This window comes from Carassius auratus, unplaced genomic scaffold (assembly GCF_003368295.1).
Source record: "Carassius auratus strain Wakin unplaced genomic scaffold, ASM336829v1 scaf_tig00006772, whole genome shotgun sequence".
Classification (NCBI taxonomy): Eukaryota; Metazoa; Chordata; class Actinopteri; order Cypriniformes; family Cyprinidae; genus Carassius; species Carassius auratus.
Genome location: NW_020523788.1, coordinates 673,210 through 691,239, shown reverse-complemented (window position 1 = coordinate 691,239; position 18,030 = coordinate 673,210). Strand labels below are relative to the sequence as shown.

The window sequence follows — 18,030 nt, the reverse complement described above, 5'->3', positions numbered from 1 at the left end:
AATCAATTACCAAGGAAACTAACAAGATGGGCAAAGGAAGTCCACAAAACCAAGACAGGCGAACATAGACTGGGGATCATGACACTTGGTCACACTTTACTTTATTGTAAAGGGTTAGTTTATGCATAACATATTTTAGTTTAGTATCTTTCCATGCTGTACACACTCACACACACAAACACACACACATATATATATATATATATATATATATATATATATATATATATATATATATATATATATATATATATATATATATATATATATATACACAATTCTGGATGCACTTGGCTGAAATCCAAAACCGCTTTTTAATAATTATTTATTATTTTATTAAATACATAATACAGTACATAAAAGGAGCATTTTTTATGGACTGTGAGCAACTCAGAGGACTGCACATAGAGCGGAATATTAAGCGGAGCGTCACACTGACGATGGCTAGAGGGAGAGTGAAACCTGCGTGCTGAACAGTGCTGGGCAGTGTGGCACACCATAACTTTTTGGCTCATAATTTCTTCCATTTATCTCTTTTGGAAAAAGACTGAAAATGCCATTTTCGGCTGATAATTTTTGCCGATCAACATTTTGGTGCATCCCTAATGCGTGTGTATGTGTGTATTTGATTCACAACATTGGTTCTTAAAGGGGTCATGAACTGATAAATGAATTTCCCTCAATCATTTGACATATAACATATAATGTACTATTAAAAACTATTTTGTTAGTTCAAAAAAAGGTTTCGGACCCACTTTATATTAAGTGGCCTTAACTACTATGTACTTACATTTTAATTAATAATTTGTTACAATGTACATATTGTGTACATACATGTTTTTACATTGTACTTATATTTAAAATAAATTGCATGTAATTACATCTGTATTTAATTTCTGTAATTACATTTATAATTACACTGTTGACCCATACTTTACACCTTAACCCACCCTTAAACTTACCCATACCTCCAACCCTCTCCCTAACCTTACCCCTATCCCACCTCAATAGCACCAAAAGTGTTTTACAATACAATATGAACACAATAAGTACATTGTACTTATTTTTTATGTAAGTACATAGTAGTTAAGGCCACCTAATATAAAGTGGGACCAAGGTTTCAATAAAACCAAGCTACCAAAATGACTCGTTTTGGAATTTAAAAGAGCTAGTTCATATATAGTTGGATACAACTGTCATAACGTCTTGTGACCAATTTGCCGCATCTGCGCACAGATGTTATCAGTCGAAATGTTCTGCAAAATCAGTGACCGGTGAAAATCAATAGTAGATTTCATTTAAAGTCCAGCAGTTTAACACTAATATTGGGCATAAACAAACACGTTAAATATAAAGCATTTAAAACGGGTAAGTTTATATATTTGGAGTAAAGTTGAATTTAACTGATGCAGTCATACAGTGCTCCGGACCGCGCGCCTCATGACGAGACCGACGCACCGCCACAGAAACAATGAGATGCGTTCTAACATAACTGTGGCATTAAACCCAGTTAGTGAGGGCTCATTTAAAATAGTGCACATATATAGGCCGTTCAGATTACTTGTTAATGTGCAATGAAATACCTTATATCTGCAGATGATGTACATCTGTTTGTATATTGAGACTTTGTAACTGCCGAAACTATGTATTTTGCATGCATCACATTTTAGTGTGGAGTACATGAAAATAATAAGGCGGCAGAGTGAACTTATCATCCATTATGGTTATCACGTAGTCCTTCTACGTCATCACCACATAGTGTGCGTTATAAGTTAAGTGATCAGTCTTTAAGAGAAGGACTACATGGGAACCACTATGGATGATAAGTTCACTCTGCCGCCTTGTTATTATTTTGTCTTTACTTTATTTGTAACGCCAAGAAAGAGTTAATCTCTCATGTATGAGAAGAGCGTGTTGTCGTGTACCAGCCATTAAATGTGTGGGACACCAACTCCTCGTTTTCTCTTTCATTTCATAGATTTAACGAGTTATCCGAGTCAAAGCGGACTACTTCAGAGACTACGGGCTCTAATCCTCCTGCGCTCACTCTGTATGTGTTTGTGTGAAATGCGGTGCTGAAGTGAAATAACTGGGCAGTTTGATAGACTAATTATAATAAGCTGCCTAATAAAAATACAATTATTATTATTATTATGATCTAATACATTTAATACATTAATCGGAAAATGAGCCTAATATCGTCTTGATTATCGACAGAGAAATCTCCTTAAGTATATATCTCTGACTATCGACGATACACGATACTATCATCTATCGGCACAACCCTTCTGCCAGTTATTACCCGGAATATGTGCATGCGTTCACACACAACCTGTAAAGGTCCCGTAAAGACATGTGACATCAGGGTGTGATGTGTAATGTATGAGTTGAAAATGCTAGGCATGTTAACTTTCACTGAAGCTGGCGAATGATTTCAGTGTCAGTGCAGAATGTGAGGAACTAACTGATCTCTGTGTCACGTTGCAGGGTGCCGTCTCAGCTTCCCCTGTGGTCTGTGTTGTCCTGTCTGTTCAGTAGCTCGTGGTCTGGGCAATCAGCGCTAATCATGGCGGGGTTGTGCAGATCACGAGCTGATTCTCCCCACCTGTCGCTCATTCCCCCACTCCCTTTATATGTCTCTGCTTTTCTGTCTGTGGTCGTGAGTAGATTGTTTTGTCTTTGCCCATGTTTTGCACTGTTTCTCAGTATCAGTCTCACCTTCTGTTCTTGTGCCAAAGGATTCGTAATTCTGAGATCCGGCAGCGCGAGTGGTCCGCAGTGTGCCGGCCAGCTCGGAGATCTGTGTGCGCCAGAGCTTTTCGTTATTGTTTATGTTATTTTGTGTTTTGTGGCGAGAATAAAGATTCTCCTTTTCTAACTCTGCATCTGAGTCCTCTGTCCAGTAAGCACCCCGTGACACTCTGCTTCGTTACAGTTTGCGCATATTTTTTCTGTTGCAAATGTTGATCTGCCTTCAAAACACCTGGTAAAAGTGTTGCACTATGACACACCTGTTACGGCAGTAGTTCTGGCTTTTGTTCACACAGTGCTCATTCCGGTACAGAACTCGGCAATGTTACTAGCTCCCCAACCCGGGATCAATCCTGGAAACAATCCCAGGATGTGTTTGCATTCACACAGAAGGCGACCCGACAATGTTCCGGCAATTTTCTGGGTCCGACATGCAGTGTGAAAGAGGCTATAGTGTGACAAAAGACCGCCTCTGCAGAACAAGGTCAAAGACTATTTCTAGAATCATTTGAAAAATGCCTTTTTAGAATCAATTTCTCTTTCATGTCAGAAGCAGTGTGAGCATTTGGAGTATGTCAGAAATAGAATGGGATACCAGTATAGTGTTGGGGATTTGTCATGTCAATCCAGGCCATATCCAGTGTAGACAGAATCACTGATTATAATGGGTTCTGTTGTATTTAGTTGCGTCACTTGTGTCCTATGATCTTCATTTAGACACGCGTCATTTAAATAAACTGAAACTCAGGGAATACTCAACGAAGAGACATGAGAGAGATATCTATAGAAAGCTTGACATGTCTACTTTTAAACTAAACAACTGCTGCCGAAAACAAATATTCTGTGATAAAGTAATTCATATGAAAACAAGGTGATGTCTGTTTTTCACATCTACCTTCATTATCTTCTACGCCCATACAACAGAAAACAAGAAATCAAGACTGTTATTCAAGTTTTGTTTTTGTTTTACTGTTTCCTTCGCGGTGAGAGGAATAAGACATAATTCACCCCAAAAAGATGTGATGTGGTTGAGGATTGAGATTAGAATGAAGCACTTTATTCAGCAGAGATCATAAACTCTTTTTATGTATTAATATACTTGAACTAGTTTTCACATAACGTGTAAACATTTTACTAGTTAGACTTTTTCCAAACTATAATTCCTGACTAAATGTATATTCAAGTGAAACATTATGAAGTTTCAATTCCAATAAACAATACTATACCATTCAAAAGCTTGATGTAAATAATAAAAACAAATAAATGTAACTGTAGCAAATGTAACAAACAATGCTGTTCTTTCAATTTATCCCCCCTAAAAAACCTGAAACAAATATTCTCAGCTCTTTTCATTAATAATAATAATAATGATAATAATAACAATAATTTTTTTTTTGTAAAAAATAAGTATTGAAGTATTCTGTGATTGGAGTAATGATGCAAAAAATTCAGTTTGAAAGTCAGCTTTGATTGTTCCTGATAAACTGTTTAACTGCACTCCCAAGTGGATATTAAATTATGTTGTGGGATAATTAAATATATTCTAAATAAACTACAAACATAAAATTATATATTTATTTTGTCCTCACATTCTTTCTTGTAACAGGCTCATTATGCATCTTATTATGCAGGCCTTTGTCTTCTCAGGTGTAAATCACAATGATATTCATGGTAGTTGACGCCTACTTGCATATGACTTCTACCAACAAAAACTGTCTTATAAAATGTAAATCAATATATTGTTTTCTGTAAGTGAGTAAACAAGATGATTTTCACATAATTTAGAAAGAAAAATTCTAGGCTACAAGCTCCAGTTCTCAAAAGTCCCGGGGACCAATGTTCTGTATGTGTTTTATTGCCTTATTCAAGTGCTTTATCATTTTTAGTTTTTGACTAACCATGCATAACATTTTATTTCTCAAAAACACAATCACGTACATACATGCTGCTCACATATTATTATAGCCCAGTTTGTGCTGATCACAGTGAGATTAGACTTTATACATTTAGATATTTATAAGAAACTGAAAAAAGCACAAATGTCAGGGCATTACAAAACTTCTCCAGGCCCAAAAATACACTTAGACTACAGAGGTTTAAATGCAATTATCATACACTGATCATCTCAAAATCGTATCTGAGCTACAGTCTCATCACTACAAAACACCCATTCATGCACATATTTTATAAAAAATGAGTGGATTTGAAAATCAGACCTCAGTATGCTCAGTTGACAGCCTGACAGTCCAGCAGAGAGGAGCTTCACTCCAGAATTCTGAAGGTCATTGTTACTGAGGTCCAGCTCTCTCAGACAGGATTTTGATGATTGTAGAGCTGAAGACAAACTTTCACAACACTGACCAGTGAATCTACAACCTGCCAATCTGGACAAAACAAAGGATTCATTAACCAGCACTGAGCATTTTAGATGTCTTCTTAATTAAACATACATTGATTCGACTCATCTGCTCATTATTTTAGACTATAAGACAGAGTTCCTCAAATCCAGTCCTGGAGGGCCACTGCCCAGCAGAGTCAAACCCTGATCAAACTCACTTACCTGTGATTTCCTGGAGACCTTGAATGAGCTTGCTCATGTGTGTTTGATTAGGGTTGGATCGAAACTCTGCAGGGCATTGGCCCTCCAGAGCAAGATTTGAGGAATCCTGCTCTAAGACCACACATTAATGTGTCAGATAGGAGAGACATCAAAAATATGCAGTGTTGTGGCAGAACCAGGCCTTGGAACCACTGCTGTAGTTTACAACAACATTAAACATTAAAATTGTGATCAATGCAGTGAATGTAAATACCACAAGTACTGATACAGATTATTGCACTGAAGGTTAGTCTTGCTGCCAACTGTCCCTTTCCTAGATCATTTGTTGCATATTAATTAGCTTGTCCTAAGTGCAACAACAACTGCTTTTCCATGTTGTGTTTAAAAGGGTGACTTATCATAAATACCTCAGTATGCTCAGTTGACAATGAAAACTCTTCAGTCCATCAGAAAGCAGCTTCACTCCTGAATCTTGCAGGTCATTGTTACTGAGGTCCAGACTTCTCAGATGAGAATTTGATGATTGGAGTGCTGAAGACAAACTTTCACAGTGCCGATGAGAGAGACCACATCCAGCGAGTCTATAATGGAGAATGACATAGCGCAGGGGGTGTCAAATTCAGCTTCTGGAGGGCCACTGCCCTGCAGAGGTTAGCTCCAACCTTGAATAACACACCTGAACCAGCTAATCAAGATCTTCAGAATTAAATGAGTCATAAGATGCAATTTCAAATTTTCCTTTCTAATTGGAGTAGTACAAGCTCTTGGTGCATAAAGAAGATCTGTGAAGCTGCAAAACTTATATAGGCGCTGTGTGTTTCACTGTGAAAGTGAAACAACTTTGTTTGGCCTTCCAAAAGAAGATGATATCTGTTTCATCATGCCTGAAGCTGATCCATGCTGGTCGCTGAGGAAATACCACAACTTTGCACTTAGGGTCACCAAATCGGCTTTCACCATCAATGAAGCAGCGTCCAGCTCAGGGTCGTCTCTAGACCATAATATACACTCTGGACAGTAATGTGTTTTTTTAACCTTAAACACAACAAATCATTACAACAAATGTGCAAAAAAATCATTTCATTACAACAAATGTGCAAAATAATGTTATATTTAACAGAATCATATAACCCATTTAATAGAAACTTCCAGGGAGGTGTTTTGGAGCTGAATGGACCCACACTTTGCAGGACAGGGGCCCTCTAGGACGGGAGTTTGAATTTTTTTTTATTTTGTACATGGAAATGAAAAGTAGAATTGTGACTTTAAATAGCCCATAATTCTGCCTTAAACACAAAAGTAAATATATGAATAATTTAAAGACAGAATCATTTGCAAAATAAAAAAAACCTGTCTTAACCCTCCAAGTTCGGTCAATACTCCAACATGTTCAGTTGCATTTTTTACTTGAAGATAGCAAAAAGAACTTAAAATTCTCCATCATTTTTGGACATATAGATAAAGAGTAATAATCCATTTAAATCTGTAAAATGTATACTTTTATTGTATACACCCATAATAACAACTGAATATTGTACATTAGTAAAATTAAGAAAAAAAACAGGGTGTGATTTTGTGCTCTGTGAACTCCTTTCTGAAACACGTCACAAAAATTAACCAAAACTCAGGGGATATTTGATATATGATATATGTCTTTAGAAAACATAAAGTGTTTAATTTTTAGTGAAATAAGTCATAATCAAAAACAAATATTCTCTGTTAATCTGTATAAAACCAACAAAAAGTACAGTCTTTCCAGTCTGAACTTATTATCTATAATGTGGTCACACCCAAATGCAGCGCAGGCTAATCATACGGTAATCATCCACCTGAGCCACTCGAACATGTAAACGGCCACATCACCTTGATAAACAAAGCATTAAGTTTCAACTAGTTCATCCAGGCTATTTTTTTTTTCAGAAGATGCGATGTTAAGAATAAACCAGGTATTTATCTCAGAAGCAAACTGTGATGAGACGTGCGTCTTGATCCAGTGGAAGAAATCGTTTCTGATGAGTAAATCATTTTTCTCAATCGCATTAGCAAATGTGTTATTGTGACATAAACATAAACATTTTTAGAGTTTTGGACTTTTCCCAAACTATAATTCCAAGTTTAATAAATCAAGTGTTACATTTTGAAATATGATTCATTGCATCTATATGTCATATGACATTTTTATGCTCTATATACAGGTGCTTTTTAATAAATAAGAGTATTGTGGAAAAGGTAATTTATTTTATTTTTCAATTCAAATTGTGTAACTCATGTATTAAATAAATTCAGAGGTGTAAAAAGTACAAAAAAATTGTGAATGAAAGAAAAAATACTCAAATAAAAGAAAAAAATATCTGACCAAAAACATACTTAAGTAAAAGTAAAAAAGTACAACTTTAAATTGTTCTCAAGTATTAAAAAAAGTAGAAGTATTTTTTTTTTCTAACAGATAAACAGAAGTTTTGTTAAAGGGAAAAAAAGAAACAAAATGCACGTCAAACACATACCAGTGCAGCAACATTTAAAATGCACCACAGTGGAACACACAAATACAAATACAGGGAAAGGGATTAAAAGGAAAATCTATCCTTTCCATGCTCATGTCATTCCAATCCATGATGACTTTCACCTTGATATTTTAGCGCGGATGTATAGCTAGCCGAATCCGTAGGGGGCTAGAACGAGTCTTCAAACCTGTGTGTATGCCTACTGTGAAATTACCACATCAACGTGACGTGCTAACATGGATGCAGCTAAGATGCCGCCGGGTTTGCTTCAGGGAATTTTTTTTTTTAAGAAGCAGCCCAATGGAAACCTCGACAAGACGCACACCTGTTTCACACATAATCTGTCTGCAGTGCATTTTGTATGTGGTGCAGAAGCAGCATGGACTCATACTCATTGTGCTTTCAAACAGGATGCGTTTGCAGTCTGCTACTCGGAGTCGGTACGTAAACGATCGCTGCACTGCTGCAGACGCACCGCTCCTGGAACGCGCTGATGGACCGCAACCGCGTGAACTCTGGAATCCGTTAACATGGGTGAGTAAAAAAATATGAAACGCATACGCACTGTTGACGGATTACCGTATGTGTGAAACAATCGTAAGGTTGTTTGCACCTTGTGCAATGTGGAATTAGTTTACAGCTTTCTCAAGCATTTTGTGATGCATTTTGGAAACAGGAGATGAGCCCCTGGTCTAATGCACCACCTGGCTTGAGAAACCCATTCTAAAAGACTTACTTTTAGTCATTATTTTATTTGGTAGCACACATATTCTGAATGCCTTTGGCAGAATTCAAATGAGCCATTTTAATATAGATTAATATGGATTAATTCCAATATTATAGTGAGATTAGTCTAGATAAAAAAAATAATCTATGCCCACCTCTAATAAATACAAAAAAATACAATTAAAAATATTTTAAACTTGACCGTCACTTTGTGTGGTTTCTTAAGTGGTCCTGTCCCTTTGCACTATACATACTAAAAATATTTTCCTGTGTTCATCTGAAGAAAATAGTGGGGCGAACTATTCCTTTGAATAGCAAGATGTGATCCAGAGGATAAAATATTTTCCAGACAGAACACAAAAATGTGTTGCATTAATGAGGAGAGTTGTAGAATTAAAACATACTGTACAACATTAATATTTTTAAAGGCCACTTTTTTGTGTTGTCTAGTCAACATCACTGTCTAAGGATTATTACACTTTTACTGTAATTGTTTATTTGAGGTATTTAGAGTTTTTTCTCAGCAAATATTGATAAATAATTGTTTTTGACTGATTAGATTACATAATAAGCAAATTGTATAATTATTAAAATTTAAAAGTAAATAAATATATAAGCAAATCTTAATTGCTGCTCAATTTATCATATAATGACTTGATAACCACTTGCTGGTAAGAACATCACTAAACATAAATTACAACTTGTTAAAAACATAAAATGTTCATTTTAGCACTTTTTTGGAGATCTGTAACATTAAAAAAAGATATAAACATTACCAAAAAATAGGAGTGCTTGGCAAGGCTTGAATAAGATGATGGGGCGTGACTCAAGAAATGTAAATAAAGATATCACTATAGGGACGGATGGTTTTAAATGGGTTAATGATTTGAATTTGTTTTATGGAAGATATGATGCAGCTGACAACTGGAATAAGATTGAAGAAATGAGTGATAAGATTCCAGTGGGGCCGCCCAATCGGTTGACAGGGGACCAAATTAGAAGGTCCCTTAAATGCATAAAGCCCTATAAAGCGCCTGGTCCAGATGGCTTTAAGGGCAGAGTTTTAAAGATATGTATAAATGAACTAACCGACCCCTTAACAAAATTATTTCAGGTTTTATTAGACCTACAGATGATACAAAGTATGTGGAAGTTATCATTTATACGACCCCTTCCGAAAAAAGTGAGAGCAAAAGACATAGAGGACTTTCGTCCTGTGGCGTTAACCTCAATACTAGCTAAATGCATGGAAAGAGTAGTTAGTTATCATCTAAAACCATACATATCAGAACAATTAGATGTACTGCAATTTGCATATAAATCGCAAAGAGGAACAGAGGATGCAACGCTCACTTTGGTCGATACAATTGATAGCCATTTACATCAAGCAAAGGCTTATGTGCGTGTTCTTTTTATAGATTATACCTCTGCCTTTAATACCATGCAGATACATTTACTCTTGGAACGTCTCCTGGTTCTAGGTGTGAATGGCGGAATAGTTCATTGGATAAAGAATTTTTTAACAAATCGACCACAGCGAGTTTGTGCTCGGGGTTTTAAATCAGATTATATCATTATAGATCATTATATCCTTAAACATGGGGGCACCCAAGGATGCGTCCTGTCACCCCTTTTATTTTCTGTTTATACAAGTGGTATAAGAGTGCAGCATGAGAAATACAAACTATATAAATATGCAGATGATATGGCACTTGTGGCACTTTTATGGAAAGACTGTGTAGATCTTGAGTACGAGGAGCAGGTTTTGAAACTAGAAAAATGGTGTGAAGAAAGTTCTTTATTGATAAATGTAAGGAAAACAAAAGAGTTGATTTTAAATCATCCAGAGCCTCTAACAGAAATAATGTTGAAATTGTGAAGACTTTTAAGTATTTAGGAATCATGATAGACTGTAAATTGAACTTCTCTGATAATGTGGCTCTTATTTGTAAGAAAGCAAATCAAAGGCTATTCTTGCTAAGGAAACTGAAAGAATTTTGTGTGAGCAAAGCTGTGTTGCAAGAGTTAATACAGGCTTAATTGAGAGTGTTTTAGGGTATAATATAACTGTGTGGTTCGGACGAGTTACTTCTGTGAATAAAGTTAAATTAGACAGAATTATAAGAGTAGCTGGGAAGATTAAAGGGGGGGTGAAATGCTCGTTTTCACTCAATATCCTGTTAATCTTGAGTACCTATAGAGTAGAACTGCATCCTTCATAACTCCAAAAAGTCTTTAGTTTTATTATATTCATAAGAGAAAGATAGTCTGTACCGATTTTTCCCGGAAAAACACGAGCGCCTAGAGGCGTGACGTGTGGGCGGAGCTAAAGAATCACGAACGCGAGTAGGATTTTGTGTTGAGCGCATGTGGAAGCTGTGACACAGATCCAGAGGCTGAAATTTAACAAGAGCAGCATCAGCAAAGGCTTCTCTATGTGGTATGTACTGAAACTGTATATATTTGCTTAGCGGTTTTGGAAAATGACTAAGTTCCACTTTGTCGTCTTTTTTTTTTTTTTTTAAGCTGTACATGTGGAAAGTGCAGTTTGATAACAACATCGCATGTTGTTTACTTGATGTGCTTACGCGCTGATAGCTAAGTAAACAACACAGAGATATTTGAAGCAGTTTTACTCGTGCAGTTTGATGACAACATCGCATGTTGTTTACTTGATGTGCTTACACGCCGATAGCTAAGTTAACAACACAGAGATATTTGAAGCAGTTTTACTCACCGCCTGTGGTTCCAACACACGATCGTGACCCTTTTTCGTTGGGATTGCATTATCCTTAAGAAATAAACGATGTGCAAATCCAGCGTCAACCTGGGCCTTGTTTGTAAAACAAGCATCTTCGAAATGCAGGGGAACAAACAAAAACACTTGCACAGCTCCGTTGATGCTCTGTAAAAATAAACTCCATCCACTGGTCCCTTAATGCTGTTTCTCTTTTGGTAATCTGTGCAGGGTTGTCTTGCCCTGGCAACCAAAAACACACTCCTTTTGTGACATTTCGCGACGCTCTCGCTGTGATGAGTGATTGTCTGTGCACAGCCTCTCTCTGCTCTGCTATACGGGAGCGTGCGCTCTTCCGGCAGACGCGCCCTTAGCACCCATATAAGGAAATTCCGCTCCATCTAACGTCACACAGAGCCATACTCGAAAAAAACTTTCCGAAACTTGTGACAAACCGGAAGGAGTATTTTTGGAACAGAAATACTCCTTCAAACGTACAACTTAATTTTTGAAACTTTGTCCATGTTTAGCATGAGAATCCAACTCTTTAACAGTGTAAAAAACTCAGTATGCATGAAATAGCATTTCACCCCCCCTTTAAAGGAATAAAGCAAAAGTCAGTCACTCACTTATACCAAATTGCTATTCAGAGAAAAGCTTTGATTATAACCAGAGACACAACACACCCCTTGAATCATGTTTTTGAATTATTACCATCACATTGTCGTTATAGAACACCAAAAGCAATGAAAGCAATATATAAACAAACCTTCGTACCAAATGCAATAAGTCTTTTGAATAAGAGGTAGGAATGTATATTTTAATTTTGTTATTGTGGATGTGTGTATGGCTAGATGTATTCATTGGATGTTGTGTATTGTTAATTGTTTTGTTTTGTGATTGCATGGCGAGACCAAAGATCAATTTTCAGCTTAGGCTGAACAATAAAGTATTATTAAATATTGTATTTAAATTCTCATCACTGATTTATTGCACTCAATCTTGTGCATCGAGCTAATATATTACACTGCTAAAGGCTCTATCAAAACAGAAAGAATAATGAATAATGGAGGGAAACACAACTTTGTTACCTTTGTTAGTGAACTTTTGAAGCCAGATATTTGCTAGATGAAAGTCACAACTGAATTAGAAATGTGTGTTTGATGCATGAAAACAATGATCATTGGATCTCACATCAAGCATTCACATTTGAACTTCTGTTTACCATATTTATTGTGCATAAGATAAAATAAAAATGTAATGTCCTAAAAAGTACAGTAAAAAGTACATTTTTTTTCCAGAAATGTAATCAAATAAAAGTACAAGTAACCAGGTTAAGTTGTACTTGAAAAAAGTACAAATCCCCCAAAATAATACTTAAGTAAAGTAATCAAGTAAAATTAGTCAAGTATTTTACACTTCTGAATAAATTCAGTGCACACAGACTGAAGTAGTTTAAGTCTTAGGTACTTTTAATTGTGATGAACAAAAACCCAAATTTCAACCAATTAGAATACTTCATAAAACCAATAAATTTTTTTTTTGAATTGTTGGCCTTCTGGAAAGTATGTTAATTTGTTGTACATGTACTCAATACTTGGTAGGGTATCGTTTTGCTTTAATTACTGCCTCAATACAGTGTGGCATGGAGGTGATCGGTTTGTGGCACTGCTGAGGTGGTATGGAAGCCCAGTTTTCTTTAACAGTGGCCTTCAACTCATCTGCATTGTTTGGTCTCCTGTTTCTCATCTTCCTATTGACAATAGCCCATAGTTTCTCTATGGGGTTAAGGTCTGGTGAGTTTGCTGGCCAGTCAAGCACACCAACACCATTGTCATTCAACCAACTTTTGGTGCTTTTGGCAGTGTGGGAAGGTGCCAAATCCTGCTGCAAAATGAAATCGGCATATTCAAAAAGCTGGTCAGCAGAAGGAAGCATGAAGTGCTCCAAGATTTCTTGGTAAACGGGTGCAGTGACTTTGGTTTTCAAAAAACACAATGGACCAACACCGGCAGATGACATTGTTCCCCAAATCATCACAGACTGTGGAAACTAACACTGGACTTCAAGCAACTTGAACTATGAGCTTCTCCTTCTTTTCTCCAGACTCTAGAACCTTGGTTTCCAAATGAAATACAAAACTTGCTATCATCTGAAAAAAAGGACTTTGGACCAATGGCAACAGTCCATTTCTTCTTCAGATGCCTCTAACGTTGTCTGTGGTACAGGAGTGGCTTAACAAGAGTAATACGAAAACTGTAGCCAAATTCCTTGACACTTTTGTGTGTGGTTGGATTCTAGATGCCTTGACCCCAGCCTCGGTACATTCATTGACATGATGTGACATTCTGTCAAGTATGGTGACCCATACTCAGAATTTGTGCTCTGCATTTAACTCATCCGAAGTGCACACACACAGAGCAGTGAACACACACACACTGTGAAAACACACCCTGAGCAGTGGGCAGCCATTTATGCTGTGGCGCCCGGGGAGCAGTTGGGGGTTCGATGCCTTGCTCAAGGGCACCTAAGTCGTGGTATTGAAGGTGGAGAGAGCACTGTACATGCACTCCCCCCACCTACAATTCCTGCCAGCCTGGGACTCAAACTCACAACCTTTTGATTGGGAGTCCGACTCTCTAACCATTAGGCCATTGTGAAGTTATAAAAGGGTTCTTTTAATGATCGCGGGAGATTAAGGGCACATCCAACATTACAATACAATACGATATGATAATCATGGACAAGGAGCAACTAAACAGACAGGATATTTAAGCACAAGTAATCAGGGGAATGGAGACAGGTGGGGATTAATCAAATCAACCAAACAGGGAAAGGATCATGACCAAATAAGGAAACTTAAAAGGAACAAAAAGTCCATGAATGTAACAACAGGTGCGTCAGAGAGCACGTCACGAGCCGTCACAAGAGAACACCAGAATTCAAATAAACTATCTTCCGCCTAGATTTCATTTTTTTGTGGATCATTTCATTCTGTTTGTGACACTGTACGCTGCAAAACCATGCTGTTTTTTTACTACCAAGACTCAGTTTCTGAGCTAGAGTTATTCCATATCAGACACAAACAATTCTGTCCCTGAAGAACTGAAATGTGAACAAAGGAATTATCATCCATATTACAACGTTATTGCTTCGTTGGACTAAACGTGATCCATGAGATTTCTTTCAGTGGACCCTTACCTTTCTAACTAAACCGGGATTTACAGCTGTGGATGCGTTTATAACTTGTTATTACAACATATATGGTAAGTACTGCATTTTCATTCGTCATGTTTTGATGTGTACCGCTTACTCAAATTTAGCAAATACATCCTTTATAAGCTTTCCATTGAAAAACAGCGATCTCTCGTCGATGTTTGACCCTTACGCACAGAGATTTTTTCAGATTATTTGAATCTTTGGATGATATTATGCACTGTAGATGATGAAAACTTCAAACTTCAAACTTTAAACATAATTTTATGACATTTGTAAATTATTCCATTCCATTTTTAATCACAATTTGTACAGTGTCCCAACGTTTTTGGAATCGGGTTTGTATAATTGCAGTATATGATGCTTAGTTATAAAATAAATAATATTAATAATAATAATTTAAAGGAATCATAAGGTATGGTTGGGCTCTCAGTCTGGACAAATCCAAACGTTTCCATATTCGTGATGTTGCCCATTTGAAAATAGGCTTTGTAGTTCACGCGTGTATCAGTATCGACGGAAAAAAATTCATAATGAGCAAAAATATGCCAAAGTGGACCACTGCTTGCACCGCATAGCACGGTGAACGGCTGTTGTTTCCAATGAATAAGTGCGCGAGGCACCAGCGCAATCAAACAGCTGAAACTGAAAATACTACATTTTTACACAGTAAAGGCATAATTCGAAAATGCAAACTGTTAGCAGTTTGAAAAATCAAGAATAATAACAGAGTTAATAAAAATTTCTAAATGATGGACCATTCTCATTTTGCTCTGCAAATTCACAAAATTCACAGATGAAAGTTTGGTATTTATGAAGTTATGTGCATTTCTTAGAACGAGAAAGAGAAAGAGTCTGTGCTTATATTTTCTAAGCCACATGGTATTAAACCATATTTTAGATTGGACACATTTAAAAGGTGTGCAGTATTATTTATATTATATTAATTATGCGTTATATTATTCAGAAATTGAGAAATTAAGATTTCGAAATTGTTGCATGTTTAAATGTGAAGCACTGTATAATTTTGTTCCCATTATTTAGGCCTAATTTGCTTAAAACAAGAAACGAATAAAATTAAACCGGCATGATTAAATCTTTGAAACTCTAAAGAATTAATAAAACGTCCTCACGATTAACCTCAAGTTCTCTCATTATAATAAACAACATACACACAATGTAAAAAAAAAGCTTTAGTAATTGACAACTAAAGTAATTTTAAAGGGAACTTTCTTTACTTGCTTTTAAAGTAGGGTAATTTCATATGGCCTAAAAAAAAAAAATCGCAGTTTTAGATTTATGATTTAAACCGATTTTTAAATCAATATTCAAATGACGAAGAAATTTTACAAAACAAGTTTTAATATAGTTCTTTATCATAAATTTAGCAGTCAAATTTATAACTGCAACAAGATGATTAATTTAATACTAGCCCATCATGCATTTAACCATCCACTCAGCTTTAAGAGCTGTTCAGATTAAAACTGGCAGCTCAGCAGTGAGTCAGTGTCATGGATGGAGGACCTGTTAATATTTTTTCTAGTTTATATTTTTAAATAGAGCAGTCACTGTCTGTGTCTACACCGGACGCCAGATTTGTCATCTGTGCCCCACAGCGAAAAGTGTGTCTAAACTTGATGACATCACACTATAGTGTCAAATCATCTGAACGCAGTGTCAGAACATTTCATCATAAACAGAACGAGCATCAGTTCACTGATAGGGATCGTGTCCAGTGTATCCATCACTGGGTTCTTTTGTTGGATCGTTCCACTCGGTGTAGAACTGGCGTGCGTTTTTATTGTTTTATTTTACAGTCCTGCTTGTTTTAATGTTTTTATTAAATATCTGTATTGACTGCATGGACATATTTATCGAATTATTTACTGCCATGCGACCTACAAAAGTAAAGCTTGGCGAGTCGATGAACGAGCATTGCTGCAGGTTGATTTTTGGTGGATGTGTTGTGCTTGTGTTCGCGCGGTAATCTTAGTTTCGTCAGGTGAAACATCTCTCTCGCTCGCAGCAGTCTGTGAGAAGCTACAACTCGCACTCGCCCTCCGCGTGCACTGATACCAGAAACACGCTCTGGCTTCACTCCGTGAATAAAGTATTTCACTATGTTTGAAATGTTATGTTCATAACATAGTATATAAAATAATAATAAATAAAAAAAATAACAGGAGAGTTTCAAAGTGGCTTAAGCTATGTGTAAACTTTTTTCCCTATATCACATGCCAAACTAATAACATTGTAAGCATTACATCTTTAATTGCTGCTTTCTGCTGTGAAAATTTTGTTTGTGATGAAAATAACATCTTTGTCAGTTATTTTATTTAAACAGATCGATTAACTTCTTCAAGATTTAAAAATCAGATAGCATGCTGATAATGTAGCACTGCAAGATTACATTTGTGTGAACGCATTATTGCGAAAGCGATTGAGTGTGAATCTGTTTAAATCATGCTTTAACCCGAAAATAATCATTAAAAGAAACAGACAAACTCTTAACATCCCGCTCGACTCTTGCAGTCAACCTTCTGATCAAGCTAAATATGTTGGCATGAATTTTACTCCTGATAAGAAGCTCATATTCAAGTGTTTGTGCAAAAAGTATTAATGTGCATCAATGACAGGGAGGTGCCGTCTCATCACTTAAATTTTTCATGATAATGGATGTATATTTTTTTTTATTAATATAATATTGTGGTTTCTCACATAGGTACATTAAAAATATATCTACAGAAAGCTTGAAATGTTTTTAAACTTAAAGGAATATTGTAATGTGTGAATGTTGCATTTCTCTCGTCGGAGAGAGCCAGCACTGTGAATATAACCAAAACAACAGTCCTATATAAACCGCTTCAGCAAGTGAAAGCCTCATAAGACACTTGTCCAAATGAAAGAGCAATTCACACCTTTATCTCGACCCCCACAATCCATGAATAACTATCCAAAACCCAACGCCCTCCAGCTGAACAGAATTCAGTCTGTGTTTTGGCTCTGAGGAACGGTGTGTTACTGGGCTGAAACATGCCTGCACTACACTTCATAATTTTCTCGCAGCCCATATTATTATTTTCACAAGACCATAATGATAATAACAAATCATCAATTAATAATTAATCATTATTTTACGAAAATCATTGTTATTTGTGATCGTGGATGTTTGCGGGAGGCTTTAAGACCAAGCGGAGTCCTCTGTTCCCGCCTCACAGCGCGCGGGTCTCCGAGGCTTCACTGTCTGCGGTTTGACTTTACTGAATCAGATTGAGGCGAACTTATTGATCATGAGCCCAACATTTAGCAAGGCAGGAAAAGTCTAACGGAAGGAAGACGTATATCATTGAGCTAATGCTGTTAAAGAGAGAGAGAGAGAAGTCTAGGACTATTCTTAAACTTGGAGCTCATTATATTGAAGTACAAATCCAAACACCAGAAACGTTATACATTTTATTAATAATGAAATGTTATGAAAATTATGCGTTTTATTTATTCACATGCTATATGGTTGATATAATATTTTAGTTCACAAC

At 36.4% G+C, this 18,030-nt stretch overlaps 1 protein-coding gene across 4 annotated transcripts in view; it reads right to left on the bottom strand.

The window, feature by feature from the left end:
- The window catches only part of LOC113071284 (NACHT, LRR and PYD domains-containing protein 12), a 173,382-nt gene that overhangs the window by 64,205 nt on the left and 91,147 nt on the right, over nucleotides 1-18,030 (bottom strand). For all 4 annotated transcript variants that reach the window (XM_026244647.1, XM_026244648.1, XM_026244646.1 and 1 more), the window contains exons 6-7: nucleotides 5,719-5,892; nucleotides 4,968-5,135 (exon numbers count right to left, since the gene is read on the bottom strand). In XM_026244647.1, coding sequence (XP_026100432.1) covers nucleotides 4,968-5,135; nucleotides 5,719-5,892 — 342 coding nt within the window. The remainder of the gene's footprint in view (nucleotides 1-4,967; nucleotides 5,136-5,718; nucleotides 5,893-18,030) is intronic.